General features: G+C 43.5%; 1 protein-coding gene across 1 annotated transcript; it reads left to right on the top strand.

Moving 5' to 3' along the window:
• Positions 1–1,999: 1,999 nt before the first annotated feature.
• Positions 2,000–14,956, top strand: NXF3 (nuclear RNA export factor 3). The gene is made up of 20 exons (XM_053579059.1): positions 2,000–2,003; positions 6,303–6,477; positions 6,695–6,848; positions 8,524–8,607; positions 8,714–8,818; positions 8,948–9,016; positions 9,143–9,209; positions 9,367–9,455; positions 9,826–9,935; positions 11,632–11,668; positions 12,050–12,118; positions 12,201–12,256; positions 12,390–12,497; positions 12,620–12,678; positions 12,793–12,908; positions 13,004–13,046; positions 13,633–13,705; positions 14,193–14,375; positions 14,751–14,820; positions 14,906–14,956. The coding sequence occupies exons 1-20, from the start codon at positions 2,000–2,002 to the stop codon at positions 14,954–14,956; spliced, it is 1,722 nt and encodes a 573-aa protein (XP_053435034.1).
• Positions 14,957–16,530: the final 1,574 nt, after the last annotated feature.

Here is a 16,530-nt window from a genome sequence, read left to right as displayed (position 1 = left end):
GTAATTACACTGAACTTCTTAGATACCAGTGAGTCATGGTGAGGTGATCTTAATAGATGACTTAATATATAGGATGACTTAATTTTCTAAATGTACATTTTTAGTGTTTAATATTTTATAATTAGGCAAATTTATTGAGAAATACTTGAATATATCTAATAACCAAATGACAAACAAATTCACATATATTTATTATCTTAGTTTGTGCTGCTGTAATATATTAGAATAGTATAAATTTATTTCTCAAAGTATTAGAGGCTGGAAATTACATAATCAAGGTATCCCCAGATTTAGGGTCTGGTGTAGGCTTGCTCTTTGCTTCATTGGTGGTATTATTCCTGCATTCACACATGGCAGAGAGGGCATAAATGGATAAAATTGCACCCTCAAGCCCTTTAAGGTCACTAATCCTATCTATTAGGGTGAGTTCTCCATTCCCTGATCTTTTTCTGAAGGGCCCACCTCTTAATTCTGTTGCATTAGGGATTAAGCGTCAACATAAATTTTGGAGGAGTGAACATTCAAACCTTAGCTTTTACAATTTTATAAAAATGTTCACATAATATTGTTTTATAAAAAATAAAAATTTCAACTCCTGACTTAGTTTATATGTGTAAGCATGTGTTTTTGTTTTGAACATTTACCCCAAATGTTCATGTGCACATATGTGGATGCATTTTCAGCTTACTCAGGAGCTGAACTTCCCCTCTCACGGCATAGAGACCTCGGAAGGGACTTTGGACAAGAGGTGAAAAATTCCAAAAAGTTTTGGCTGATACACTGGAGCCCAGGCCCTTCTTTTCTTTCCTCCCTTTAGCCTGAGACGTGCAAAGATACATTTTTGGCTGCAACCACTAACCATCTACATTCACTACTTTTTTGTTTGTTTGTTTGTTTAGTAGGCCTGGGTGAAAAATTCCAGAAAGTTCTGGCTGATACTGGAGCCCAGGCCCTTCCTTTCTTTCCTTCCTGGGGCCTGAGACGTTCAAAGATGCATTTTTGGCTCCAACCACTAGAGGCGCCATCTACATTCACTACTTGTTTGTTTAGCAGATCTGGGCTGGGTTTGGAACCTACCACGCCCAGTACACAGGACCGGTGCTCTAACCAGTGAACCATGAGAGCCCCACTATTTCTTTTTAAAGAAAGACTTGATTTTTTTTTCTACTATTATTGCAGTAGACCATTAAACTTTGTTTACTATTTCCTTTATATTGTCCTAGTCTGCTTTTTGTATTCTTCCTCTAAGATGGATTGTAGTTAGCTCCAGCCACATGAATATTTTCAGAACATCCTGCTACTTTGCCCTAATTTAATAAAACTCCAAATATTATACAAATTTAGCAATGCTGTGTGTTGAGGGGTTACTCACCATTCCATGGTTTTGATATCTGATCTATTTCTCCAGGTAACATCTGAATGACTCCAGACAAACTCCTGTACCTCATTAAACCTCAAAAACCTCAGGGGGCTGTTGATTCTGTAATCAGAGCCCCCTTGTGAGGAATATGTGGAAAAAAATATAATTTAGCAAGTACAGAGACTGGCCTATATCAGGCACTCAGAGTTCTCCGATTTTGCAAAATGAATGAATACAATGTAACTTAGCCAACATAGCCTGGAAAGAAGAGTTCTCTGTGTTTGTAACAAGTACCTGGGTCCAAAGCCTCATGATTGTAGCTATTCACTTCTGCAGGGGTGGCTCCCATGGAAGCTGGTCCCTGGATGTTAGTCTGGTAGCAAATTTAGGGGGCAGTAAGAACAGGAAGTTAAGTCTACTCTGGCCCACAGGCATCTCCTCTCTATGCCTCTGGGGATGGAACTTCCTGTAAGGACTCCATCTTGTTTGTGTGGCCCTGACACAGTAAACCTGGAGCCCTCTAAGGCATTTCCTCAGCAGCCCTCTCAATCTCCAAATTCCAGCTCCAGAACACACAGATTCTCCACAGGACAGCCTTGTGAGGACATTGGTGACAAGTCACTGACTTCGGGATACAGCATGGGTGAGTTGGTCAGCATGAGGCTGGTAGTTCAGGTCTGAACAGCACGGGAAGGATTCTCGGCCCCCTCCCCCTAACCTTACAGAAACAAAAGGACACCTAACTGACCTCCCTTTAGATAGGGGTGGGCAGTAGCGAGGACCGAAGCCTGAGTCATATACCAGGGTTTGAGATATGAAGAGGGTCACCTAGGGTTGGTAAGGGTTTGTGAAAATTAACATTCTTTGGAGTTTTACTAGAGGTGGGGGAGGGAGAGGGAACCCTTCCATAACTTTGAATCTTCACACTAGCCATTTGGGGTAGATTGTATTACCTTTCTAGAGGTTTCCTAAGGCTTGTTTATGGCACAGCACAGGACCTATTCTAGAATGTTCTGTGTGTAGTTTTTATATGTGGTGTTCTATGTCATTTAAGCAAATTTGTTACTAATGTTTAAATCTTTTCTACGTAGCTGAATTTTTGTCTTCTACTTTCATCTGTTACTCAGTGAAGTGTATTAAAATTTTTCATAGTGACTGTGGATTTGTCCATTTCTTCATTTACTTAGATCAGTATTTGCTTTGTAGGTTTTGGCTCTATGGTAAGACATGCATGCAGGCTTGGTGCCCATAGTTCGGTGATTAGGGCGCTGGTCACATGCACTGGGGCTAGTGGGTTGGAACAACTGGCCAGGGCCTGCTAAACAACAAGGATAATAATAGTAACAACAACAACAAAAATAAAAACAGCTGGGCACTGTGGTGGGCTCCTGTAGCCCTGGCTACTGGGAGGCCGATGCAAGAGAATCCCTTAAGCCCAAGAGTTTGAGGTTGCTGTGAGCTGTGACGCCACTGAACTCTACGGAGGGTGACATAGTGAAACTCCATCTGAAAAAAAAAAAGGAGGGGGGCATGCATGTAAATTTAGAATTATTTTCTTTCTTTTTATTGTTTGGGATTCATTGAGGGTACAAACAATTAGGATCCACTGATTGCATTTGTTAGATGAAGCCCGAACCCCAAGAGGTGTGCCATACACTGTGACCCTCAAACTCTTCCTTTCTCCCTTCTCCCTCATTCCCCTCCCCTACCCCTTGTATAGAATTGTTTTCTTAATATTTTCTGCTGGCTTGGCGCCTGTAGCATGGTGGTTATGGCACCAGCCACCTTACACCCAGGCTGGTGGGTTCGAACCATAACAATTGCAACAAAAATAAAAATAGCCGGGTGTTGTGGAGGGTGACTGTAGTCTCAGCTACTTGGGAAGCTGAGGCAAGAGAATTGCTTAAGCCCAAGAGTTTGAAGTTGCTGTGAGCTGTGACGCCAGGGTACTCTACTGAGTGCAACAGCTTAAGACTCTGTCTCAAAAAAAAAATAATTTTCTGTTGAATTGAACCTTTAATCATTTGAAATCTTCTTTTCTTTAATATTTTTCTTGAAGCATCCTTTTTTTTCTTACTAATAATGGTTATACAAGCTTTCAGTAGGTTAGTGTGTAGATGGTGTATCTTGCCATTTTTTTATTTTCAAATTTTCTATATCATTAAATTTTATGTGTTTATCTTAAGGAGAATTTGGTGTAATCGTTTTTTAAAATCTAGTCTGATACTCTCTGCCTTTCAATTTGAAACATTAGGCTGATTACTTGTAATGAAAGTACATATTTAATTTGGTTTTAATAGACCATATTATTGTATATTTATTTTTGTTTCTTCTGGGTTCCTTTTCCTCTCCTTTGAAATGATTAATATTTTTTCACATTGCCTTAATTTTTATTTTTTTAAACTTAATTTTTATTAAATCATAACTACATTTATGGAATACAATGTGATGATTTGATATACATTGTGGAATGCATAATTCAAACTAATTAACATAACCATTACCTTACTTATTTTTGTGGTAAGACATTTATAACATACTCTTTGTTGTTTTGAAATGTACCCTTGCATTGTGCACATTAGGTGAGATCCTACCAAATACCCTGCCTCCGCTTGCCCTCCCTCCTCCCCTTCCCTGTCCTTTCTCTTTCCTCTTTCTTTCTGGACTATATCCGTGTTTTAATATTCATATGAATGTGTAAGTTTTTATATATTGGTTTCATAATAGTACTGAGTACTTGGATACTTTTTTTTTTTCCATTCTTGAGATACTTTACTAAGAAGAATATGTTCCAGCTCCATCCAGGTAAACATAAATGATTAATATTTTAACTTATTAAATATTTTACTTCATTTGGCTAGAATGATAAACGGTCTTCTGCCATTTTCTAGTGTTTGGCCTTAAGATTATAGCATAGGTCTTTGCCCTGTCATAGTCTATCGTAAATTCGTTCTTTCCAAAACAATGTTGGAACCTTATACGCTATGACTCTATTTTCTGGCTCCTGATTTATTGTCATGCATTTTAATTCCATAGATATATATGAATATATATGACAGAGTCTCACTTTATCACCCTTGGTAGAGTGCCTAGGCATCACAGCTCACAGCAACCTCCAACTCTCCAACTCCTGGGCTTAGGCGATTCTCTCGCCTCAGCCTCCCAAGTAGCTGGAACTACAGGCACCCGCCACAATGCCCTGCTATATATTTTTTTTAATTTTTATCTTTTGCCTGGCTATTTTTTTTTTTTTTTTTTTGTAGAGACAGAGTCTCACTGTACCACCCTCAGGTAGAGTGCCGTGGCGTCACACGGCTCACAGCAACCCCCAACTCTTGGGCTTACGCGATTCTCTTGCCTCAGCCTCTGGAGCAGCTGGGACTACAGGCGCCCGCCACAACTCCCGGCTAATTGCCTGGCTATTTTTTGTTACAGTTTGGCCGAGGCCGGGTTCGAACCCACTACCCTCGGTATATGGGACCGCTGCCCTACCCACTGAGCCACAGGCACCGCCCAATTCCCTTTATATTAAAACTCTCCAGAAGAAATTATCATTGTGTTACGTAGTCGATTCTCACTTATATTTGCCTACATATTCACAAATGTCATTAGTCTTTACTGCATCCACATACCTCCATCTAGGATTGTACTTTTTTTCCTGCCTGAAGAAGAACCTTCAATATTTTCTTTGGTTTGAGATTACAGGGCACATTTTTGCCCAGTTTTGTTTCATTAACATCATTATGAAATGTATGTCTTTTATTTAGGAAAATTTTCCCTTACAGTATGCATTTTCTCCTATTAATACTATTATACTGAGTTGATGTTTTGTTAACTTTTGGAAACTTCTCAACCAAGATCTTATCATACGCTGCTTCTCCACTGTTCCCTATTCCTTAATTCTGGGATTCAAACATGCATTAAGTATGCATATCTCCTTTAATTCTCTTCCCCACTCTTTTAATATTCCCCATAATCAAGTCTCTCAAGATAAATTCTGGATATATTTTCTTCAGCCATGTTTTCTTTTTTTTTTCTTTTTTTGAGACAGAGTCTCAAGCTGTTGCCCTGGTTAGAATGCCATGGCATTGTAGCTCATAGCTCCAACTCTTGGGCTTAAGCGATCCTCTTGCCTCAGATTTTCTATTTTTAGTAGAGACGGGGTCTTGCTTTTACGCAGGCTCGTCTCGAACTCGTGAGCTCAAGCAATCCAACTGCCTCAGCCTCCCCTGAGTGCTAAGATTACAGGCGTGAGACACTGTGCCAGGCTTTTTTTTTTTTTAGACAGAGTCTCAGTATGTTGCCCTTGTTAGAGTTCTCTGGCATCACAGCTCACAGCAACCTCAAACTCCTGGGCTTAAGTGATTCTCTTACTTCAGTCTCCCAGTAGCTAGGACTACAGGTGCCTGCCACAATGCTCAGCTATTTTTTTGTTGCAGTTGGCCCCCTGCTGGGTTCAAACACACCAGCCTTGGTGTATGTGGCTGGCACCGTAACCACAGTGCTATGGGCACCAAGCCAGCCATGTTTTCATTTCTTTGATTTGTCCCTGAGGTATGGAACTTGCCTTTGGCACTTGAACCACAACAGGAAGTTTTTTCAGGGTAGATTTTATCAACCTCTAAGCAGAGGAGGGAGGTGAGGGTTAAAGATGATAAGCAGTTTGTCCTAGAACACCAAGCCTAAAAAGGGCAGGGCAGGTAACTAATATCAGATTATATCCTCAACCCAAACACCACTGTGATTTTCTCCCTGGCTGTGAATGCTTGCTGCCTCTCACCTTCCAAAAAGTGAAACCACAGTGAAGTCTTTCAGTTTTTTTGGCATTGTGATATATTTCTTTTGAGATTATAAAAATCAGTGATATTTCTTCATTAGCTGTTACATTTTCTCAGTAATTTTTCTGGCATTCCAAACATTGATGAATTGTTCTTAATTTAAGGGCACAATCACCAAGGCAACCCTGTTCAAAGAAGAGCAAGATGCTGGGGTCTTTACCGAAGGAGATTTACCAATTGGTCTGAACCAGTCACATTTGGCATGAATTCTTCATTCCGTCAGCAGCAAGAAGGTAGTGCAGCAATGAGTGATATCCAAGTGGACTCTCCAGTAAGATTGTAAGTATTGGTCACCATGGCTGGAATGTAGCAGCCAGTGAAGTACATAATCTTATAATTAAACATGTCATTCTTCTCTCCAACCTGGCAGAGGGAGGAATGACAGGAAGAGATAAATGGTTGAGTAAACTTTGTTATAGCTCTAGTATCAGTGGGGCAAATGTGAATAGAAGACTGAGCATATACAACCTACTTCCTTTTCTCCACTTCCCTACAGCAATCCTTATGCCATTCCACCATATCATCGGAGAGGTACTATTTGTAAACAAGACCAAACCCAGGTTATCACAGAAAGAGAGAAAAAACTTCCAGAGGGAAGAATGGAGTGGCGCAGGCAGGATGGGACATCTGGGAACTGGTTCAAGATCACAGTGAGTTTCCCGACAAAATGAATCTAACGTGAAGGAGAACAGGTGGAATCATGTTGGACTTGTGCAGAGATACTAGGCATTTTTCTTAGGGCAGGGGAATTGGTAATCTGTCCTTTTTATTACTAGGAGCTAACAATATCATAGATTATCTAAGGGCAAGTTAAGAGAAGCAATATAAAGGAAATAGGCTGACTGATGAAAGAATGGAAGTTGTCTACAAGCAAAGGAAGAAGCAAATGCTGAGGAGATAGAACAACCCCACACCAGCTGCCTCAGTTTTGGCTCATACTGAGTGTATGGATTACTGATTCTCTAGGGTGGTGTTTCTCAACCTTTTTTATTTCACAGCACACTCAACCCAATCAAACAAACAAACAAAAAAAGAGTGCAATAAAAAGGAATATAGCTGGGTGTGGTGGCTCATGCCTGTAATCCTAGCACTCTGGGTGGTTGAGGTGGGCGTATTGCCTAAGCTCACGAGTTTGAGACCAGCCTGAGCCAGAAAGAGAGACCCTGTCTCTAAAAAAAATAGTTGGGCATTGTGGTAGGCACCTGTAGTCCCAGTTACTTGGGAGGCTGAGGCAAAAGAATCACTTAAGCCCAGTTGTTTGAAGTTGCTGTTAGCTTTGAGGCCACCGGAACTCTACTGAGGGTGACAAAGTGAGACTGTCTCAAAAAAGAAAAGGAATATGGACGGTGCCTGCAGCTCAATGAGTAGGGTGCTGACCCCATATATTGAAGGTAGTGGGTTCGAACCTGGTCCTGGCCAAACTGCAACAAAAAAATAGCCGGGCGTTGTGGTGGGCACCTTTAGTACCATCTACTCAACTACTCAGGAGGCTGAGGCAAGAGAATCGGCTAAGCCCAAGAGCTGGAGGTTGCTGTGAGCTATGACGCCACAACATTCTACCGAGGGCGACAAAGTGAGAAAAGGGAATATATGTATTGTGCTTTGAACTTCTTTTGAAAATAATTTAATTGAGGATCTTGAAAATTTTTTACCCAAACCTGAGATTCTCTTATGGCACATCAGTGAAAATCAGTGCTTTAGGGTCTAGGGTCTTTGTTACAGGGACAGCCTAGATCTGCCTTAGGTAGAATGTCTTGGGACTTTATACAAAGAAGCTCATATTAAACATTTTATGTTGATTATATGAAGAACACTATCTGAATGGAAAGAAAGGGTATTTAAGAAATCCATATGTAGATTTGGTGAGATGGCTCACGCCTGTAATCTCAGCACTCTGGGAGGCTAAGCTGGTCGATCACTAGATTTTAAGACCAGCCTGAGCAAGAGGGAGACACCATCTCTAAAAAATAGCCAGCATTGATGGTGGGTGCCTGAAGTCCCAGGTCCTTGGGAGGCTGAGGAAAGAGGCTATCTTGAGCCCAAGAGTTTGAGGTTGTCGTGAGCTATGATGCCATGGCACTCTACTGAAAGCAAGGAAGTGAGAATGTGTCTCAGAAAAAAAAAATCCATGTTTGATTATAAATAATCGATGTTATAAAAAATGGATTGAATAGCAATGAAATAATTTTTTAAAGGTTAGAAATGATGGAGCTTGTCTTACCTTTAAAAATGATTTTAAAGTCTAAAAGGGACATGTTTGGATATAATTTTAACTTTTAATTCCGTTATGTCAGTCTCTTCATCCATCCTTTCTTTTGCTCCTAGATTCCATTTGGCATAAAATATGATGAGAAGTGGCTGCTGGATTTGATTCAGAGCCAGTGCAGTGTCCCTTTCACTCCGTTTGAGGTAAGAGAGTACAATAAGGCAGACGAGAGCAAATGGGACAGGTGAAGAGCTAGATGAGCAGGGACTCTGGCCTCACATTTTATTTTTCTTGCCACTGTCCTCTTAGTTTCACTATGAGAAAATGCAGGCCCACTTCTTCGTGGAGAGTGCCAGCATCGCCTTTGCACTGAAGAGTATCAGTGGCAACATTTGGGACCAGGATAATGAAAGAGTATGTATCAAAGGCATGACCAGGGATAGGTTGGGAAAGATAGCAGTACCCTAGGAATAAGGCCTTACTTGATCTTGGGGTTCAGAGATGCTAGTGCTTACCTAGCCCCTCTTCTGTTGTTCTCTCCAGATATCAATCATCGTCAGTCCCTCTGACGTGCCCCACTTTGTGCAGAAGGAGCTAAAAAAGGTAGAGCAGGTAATGGTAACACAGACTCAAGACAAGTTGTCTACCCACAACCAGACCTATCTCTTCATCCCCCACCTATTGAACCCTTCACCATCTCAGCTTCAGAGCAGCTGATCCCCATCTCTAACCCTGCAGCTGACTACGAACAAATATGATACCTCCCAGGAGGCATTTGACATCCAGAAACTCCGCTTTAACACAGGTATGACTGAGGACAGTAATTCTACAGCAGGTTAGGTCATAGGGGTTTGCCTAGGATGGAGAATTAAGAGACTATAATCTGGGGAGGAATTGATGTTGGATCTGTACTAGCTGGGCCCCTCTCAGCCTTCTGATTCCCTTCTCTCTGCTTCCTGGAGACTTGAGGACACATGATGTCATAATGGCACCAAATCATGGACAGAGCATGGCTGTATCCCTGCACACTGAGGAAGAGAAGATGTCCCAGGTGACGCCTTAAGCTAGGTGCTAGAATTGAGGGTGAGAGTGGGAGAAATTAGAAGACTCATTGGTCTAAGATATCTTCCATTGGGGCTTTCATTCTTAACTCTTTCCTCACCACAGCTTTTGCCTTTGAACTTGAGCAGCATCAAATCCTATCAGCTGCCTGGCATTATGGCAAAAGCCTCCAACATCAACACCCTGAATGAGGCAAAGTGTAATATTCAGATGGCTTTTTAAAGGGAAAGTTAGAGGACTCATCAGAGGGTAACAAGAGGCAGAGAAGTGGGTCTGTTGGCAAGGGAAAGGACTAGGGGTGCAGTGCCTTATTGCTTCTCTTTCCTTGTGATCCATGTAATTCCTCTGAATAATTACAGGTGACGTCTGCAGAGGAGATGGACAAGGAGAAAGGGCAGGAGCCAGAAGAGATATGTGTGGACAGAAATGTCCCGTGCACCACCTTCCCGGATAAGTCCGGCAACATAAAGTCAGTTGTAACCTCTGTCACCCCTCAGGAGACTGAGATGCCCCTGATAGTGCCCTTCTGCAGGAGGAGGCATCCCTGCCCTCTACTCTCTCTGTATCACTCAGCTGTGCTTAGAGGTCTCCTTTCCTTTCTTGACCTGCTCGCCTTTCCCCCTGCTTGGGAGTGTGCTTGCCACCTCTCTGCACTCAGCCTCCTGCAGCATACCCTGTTTGAGTGTGTAAGCAGGAAGCCGGGCTCCCCTCCTCACCAGCATCAGGGCTGTCCAGACTTGGGCCAGATGCTGGGGCCCTGAACAGAGAAGGGTCCAGGCTGAGCCAGGCCTTCCTGCCTCTATTGACATGGGCCTTCTCCAGAGAGGGAGCCAGCCTTTCCTTGCTCCACAAAGGTCCTTCCTCCTGTCCAACACTGATATGGTGGCTTCCCTGCCCCATGCTGAGAGCTGAGGCCCTGGATGGTTGCTGTGATGACATCTGTTTCTCTGGCACAATGGCAAGAGCTAGTCCCTTCTCAGGGAGGGATTTCCATCCCCTATGTCAAGGGACCAGTAGTGAGTCACTGCCAGTGAGCACAGGGCTTACTGAAATATGAGTGAGAGGCAGAAGGCAGAAGAGGTTGAGGGGACAGCAGGACAGGCCTGCCCCTGCCTGACAGGGTACTGCCCCTGCCTCCTCCCACACCTCACACCATCCTGCCTGGTCTTCAGAGGAGCCCTGAATATAGTGAGGTGGGAATGATTCCTGGGGCAAGGCACCAGGTCAGATGGGCACAGCTGGGCAGTGACTATCAGGAGAGAACCCAGTGTTTCTGAGAGGGGGCCCCACGGCCCTCAAGCCTATGCTGATCTGGGGCCTGATGCTTCACTTTTGTGGGAAGGTCTCCTGCCCTGTGGCTGGTGCATTTCCCATACTTAACTCTGATTGGGCTCACCCAGGTGCCAAAGGACCTACCTCCTTCTTATGGGCCCCAGCCAACAGGAGCATGACTCCCATTCCTGTCTTGGTGCCCAGGGCCAGCCAGCGGCATGTGAGAGAAAGGGTAGCCATGGGGGAGTCCTCTTCTCTCTTCCTTCCTGACACTCACTACCATGGGAAAGCATCAGTGTCTTTCCTCTACTTTGTTTCCTCCTTGTCTGTAGCCTCTGTTCTCCTGTGTCTCCCCCATCTTTCCCTCCCCGACCTTCATGCCCTTTCTGCTTGTCCTCCTTGTCTCCCCCTCCTTGCCTCCTGAGCCCTGCCTCATTCACCTTCCTGCCCCAGCATCCTGGGCCATCCATGGGGAATGACCTTGTATCATCCAGGGCTAGGGCCAGGCTCTGCAGAATGGTGGGTGCCCGGTGCATTTGCAGAGCCCTGGGCTCCTGTCTAATTCACTGCTCCCTGTAGAGCCTTCCGTGGGATCCTGTAGGAAGGTAAGGGAGGCAGGAAGGGCAAGGAAGCCCTGGAGCTGGGTGTCAAATTCTGCTTGTTGTGGTGTTGGAGAAGCAAGTCAGGGCAGTCCAGGTGGGGGATGCTGGAGGAAGATGATAAGGATCTCCCTCTGGGTCACTCCTCAGGGGTGCTTCCCAGGGTCCTGAAGGAGCAAGAGCTCTGCAGTGTAGGTGGTTTATGCTGAGCTATGTCTCTGGTGTGTGTTTGATCATGTGAGGCAGGGCCAAAGTTTCACTTACTGTTGTCTATTTTATTTTGATTTTTGGCAGCTCCATCTTGGAATTGTTCCCCAAGTTATTATGCCTAGTAAGTGTATTCATTTAATACTGTCTTCTAATTGGCACTGACACTTCCCCTAACTGTCTTGGACCCCTTTAGGTCTTGCTGGATGGAGTTTTGTTGTTGCTATTGTTTGTTTTTTGATATGACCTTTAAACTTCAAAGGGGTAGGGGAAGGTGACACAGACCCATATGGGAGCCTATAAAAGGCTATGGAACTTCTTCACACAAGTTCTCCACAGGCTTCAATGACACCGTGGGGCAACCCCAGCTGTAGTCCTTCCCATATAGTTTTCAGGGCTCTTTCACACCTGATCTCTGACCCTCACCCTCTCCCAGGCCCATTCTTTTCCTTGATCATCCAGTGCCACCTCCCTGATTTGCACTGCTGGCTTCTCTTTTTCCCAGGATGGCCAGGAGTCACCCAGTCCAAATCAACATGGAACTGAAGCCCACAAGATGTTACCAGTCAGCAAGGTGAGGAGGGAGGATTAAGCAGGGTATTAAGTGGTGTATGAGGAGGGAGTGCTAGCTGTGATCCTGAAATTTGTTATTTCAGGGAAGCATCTTTGCATCTGAAACACTGAAGAGTCTGGTCATGCAATTCCTGCAGCAGTAAGTACTCTGGGAATTTGAGGAAGGAGAGGGTAGGACAGCTTAGGAAGCAGTAAGCAGTACTCGTGGGACTTTTCAAGTCTCATGTGGGGCCCAAACACAGAGAGAGCATATTCTCTTTGCTCCCCCTCAGGTATTACTTGATCTACGACTATGGAGATCGACAGAGTCTCCTTGGTGCTTATCATGCCATGGCTTGCTTTTCCCTGACCATTCCCTTCAACCACAAGGACCTAACTTCGTGAGTATCATGGCTCAGACTCTGTTCAGGCTGTGTGGTTCCCCAGAAGACACAGGCCAGCTCCTGGAGATACCTGCACTGGCTGGACCATCACTTCCTCCCTGTTCCTCTTTCTCTCCTAGGAGAAACTTGCGCAAGTACTTCAAGGAAAGCAGGAATATGATAATGCTCAAGGACCCCTGTGAGTGTGTGATGGGGAAAACTGGGCAGGGCAAGGGGGTGTGAAGGAGACATCCAGAGGGGCCCAGGACCAGGGTGTGGCAGCCCCTGATCTTTGCTTCTCCTCCCCTCACAGACCTGCGGAGGCAGCTGCTGAAGCACACAAAATGTGACATCGTGGACACCCTCAAAATGTTGCCCCAAACTCAGCATGACCTCACTTCCTTTCTGGTGGACATGTGGTTCCAGACGGTGAGCACCTGCTTCCTCCCTCATGTAGGCCCAGAAAGTCTGAGGTGGGTGGGAGGTGAAAGAGGGTCCTGAGCACCTCGGCTCTTTCCTTTCAGGAAAGGATGCTCTGCGTTTCTGTCAGTGGATTGTTCAAGGAAGGTGAGTGTCTGTAGAGTCCCCTCCCAGGTCCTGCACTGCTCCTTGCCCTGGCTGGGCTTCCTCTCAGAACTCTCCCAGATTCCCTGATTTCTGTTCCTTCCTATTCTTCCCTGTTCTCTGACCCTCACTCTGCTAATAAACCATCCTGGTGTGACCTAGGTCTATGCCTGTATGCCCTGCTGCTTGGCTCAGATGTTAAGGACACCGGCTATGGAGCCTGATGGCTCTCATCCTGGCTCCTTATTCTGTGAACCAGGGGCAGTCACTTAACCTTTCAGTTTCCTCTTTTGTAGAGTGGGGCTGAGAACAACCCTCTCTTGAGCTACTGTGATGCAGGAATCAAGTGAACTCGGAAAGTGGTTTTCACAGGGCCCTACACATGATAAGGGGCCCTGTCACTGGGAGTGGATTTTTCCTCTACTGCTCTTCCCATTCCCATCAAAACATTGTGACTCCAAAGTGAGCACTTGTTCCAATTTTGCCTCCTTCAGCATGAGTATCAAGTAAGACCCTGCTTGGGAATGCCTTATGAGCACATGAAGTATGTGCAATGCTAAGCAAGTATTGTTGTTTCTTGTCCTTCAAGTGGAGGGAAAGTCCCTGGGATGTGTACGTGCCTTCTCTCGGATCTTTATCACTGTCCCTACCAGCAATTCCAGGTAAGTGCAGTGTGGTGGGTGCAATGTGGGAGTACCTAGCCTGGGGCTGGCAGTGTGGAAATTTTGTAGTCCAGTCCTAGGGCTGTCCTCAATGTTGTCACAAACCAGCAATCTAATCTAGTGGTTAAGAGTGGGCTCTTGAGTCATCATACAGGTTTTTTCATCAGGCAATACTCTGTGACTTTGATGACCTCTTTGTAACTCAGTGCATTTCTCTGAAAATGGTGATTACACTGTCCATTCCTTTGGGCCATTATAAAGGGCAAATGTGAGTGTAAAACGTTTGCTGGTAAACCTACAAATCTTGTGAAGCTTTGGACAGTCTCCAAAGGTTTGGGAGAAGTAGAAGGTACCAGCAAAGGAATCTGGGATGTGGGACTTGAGGATATGTAAGAAATCTGGGTGCTGAGCAGTAGCAGAATGATCATTGTTGGGGTTATGGTGTTGTCTATTTGTTCACTTGTCTAAGGGCCTATTTTTCTTCCAGTCTATGCATCATAAATGATGAGCTATTTGTGAGAGACATCAGTTTCCAAGAGATCCAGGGTGCCTTATCCATCCCAACAACCACACCCTACTCCAGTTATGTGCATGCCCTCTCCCAGGAACAGCAGAACATGGTTGAGGCTTTCTCTGCTCAGTTTGGGATGAATCTCAAGTGGTCTCAGAAGTGAGTATTGGGTGCACATAGTGATCAGTATGAGCTTGGAGGAGCAGGGAAATGAATAAAGGGAACTTGAAGATAATTGGTTTCACATTTTTATATCATTATCATACTGAACATCTCTTTCTCTGTATAAACTATCAAGTTTTGAACAGGATTAGTGTACTTTTCTGAATTCCATGTACCTTGTCCCATTATTGGGAGACATTTGGCTTTTCAGGTAGTTGTTCCTATGACACATTGTGCCACAGAGTTGATTCTGCTGCAATAAATCTCAAACATGGAGACATGTTTCTGTCATATAGATTAGGCAATGGTAGTGTTCGCTGAGTGTCTCCAGTTGGGTCCTAATGGATGTCACTTGTCTTTCTACCATGTCAGGTACCTTCATGACACCAGAGCTACTGAAGTCCTCGCATTGCCCAACGTGGTATCTGGGAATTCAGTCCAGGTGAACAGAGGCCTTTGGGCCTGGGGATGAAACATGGAGCTCCTGGCTCTGCTAATATCCCAACTCCCTCCTATGCTTCCTCTAGGCCAAGGGCAAGATTCCAGAGGAGTCCCAGTATCGAGCCAGTACAGACTGATTAAAGATCCTAAGAACAAAGGCTTGAGAAGAAATCCTTGGGTGTCATTATCTGCATTCTCATCATTTTTGCTATATTTTTTGTTCTATATTTGCTATATTTTGTTCAGTCTTGTGACTGAATCAGAAGGTCTTGTTGGGGCTGAAAAGTGAAAGTCTGTCTCATAGAGCTGATTTTCATGTACCCAAAGGGCCAGTTGTTCTGCCTATTTGTCCCCCAACCCCAGGATCCCTGTTTATTTTCATAATAGTATTTGCTGCCTGTTACATAAAATCCCTGTAATGTTCTTCTGAGTGAAGCATTACTATCTCTGTTCTACAAAAAAAGAAAGGGATACAAAAAGTATACAACTTCTGGGAAACCATGGAGACTCAAATCCTGGACCCACCCTTAAGCTATAGCTGTCCTGCAGAGGGCCCTGTTGCTTCCAAAGGAAAAAGTGCTCTCCAAACCTGGTAAGACTGGGGATTGATATGTTATGTCCCTAGTCCATTAGTCAAGTGTTCTTATGCAGAAAACATTATTTTCTTAGCCATACGAATCTATTAAAATTTACTAACAATCAATTTGGGGGAAAAACAGTACTAAAGAACACATAAAAATCTTGGAAGAAAAAAATTGCCCACATATATAAGTGATAAAGGATTAATATCCTTCATATAAAAAGATATGTAAAGAAAAGGGAAACTGATAGCAGCTTCAAATTGTTATTAAAAGCAATAGTAATGATTGATACTCCACATCTATGAAAAGCTATCCAAACATAATAACTACAGAAATATAACTGCAAACATTGGGATATTAATTTAGTAAAGAAAGCTAAAGATTGTTATTATTAGAAAAATGCATTGCATGTACATGTTTCTATATTGATGTATTAGTTTCCTAGAGTTTCCATAATAAAGTACTACAAACTTGAGTGGTTTAAAACTTGCAAATTTATTTTATCATAGTTCCTGAGGTCAGAAATCCATAATGAAGATGCTAGCAGGGCCATTCTCTTTCCAAAGGCTCTGAGGGAGAATGCTTCCTTGTCTATTTTAGCTTATGGTAGCTGCTGGGTTTTTTGGTTTGTGATAACTGGTATCTCTGCCTCTGTCTTTACATGGTCTTCTTTTCTTTCTTTGTTAAAATTTCAGATTACTATAAAGGTAAATATGATTAGGTTACGCCGTTTGTTAGGTAAAGTCCAAGTTACAGTTGAGCCCTTTACCTGAGAAGTGTGCAAACATTTTACCCAATAGGTGATAGCTTATCCTTGAATTTAAATGTGTTTTTCTGTCATGTGGGCATGCAGTTGTTCATCTACTAGTTTCATATTAATATTGAGTATGTGATTTTCCATTGTTTTGATACTAAGGATATTCTCCAAATCTTTCCAGGTAAATACCAAAGTTGCTGTATTTCTTGATCATGTTATCAAGTCTCATGGTTGATTGAGTCCTTCAGATTCTCTAAGATCATATCTTCTACAGAGAGTGATAGTTTGACCACCCCGTCCCCATTTGAATACCCTTGATATTCTTTTTTTTTTTTTTTTTTTTTGTAGAGACAGAGTCTCACTTTATGGCCCT

Source organism: Nycticebus coucang, chromosome X (assembly GCF_027406575.1).
Source record: "Nycticebus coucang isolate mNycCou1 chromosome X, mNycCou1.pri, whole genome shotgun sequence".
Taxonomy (NCBI): domain Eukaryota; kingdom Metazoa; phylum Chordata; class Mammalia; order Primates; family Lorisidae; genus Nycticebus; species Nycticebus coucang.
Note: the sequence above shows the minus strand (reverse complement) of the source record. Positions and strands in the feature narration are given on the sequence as shown.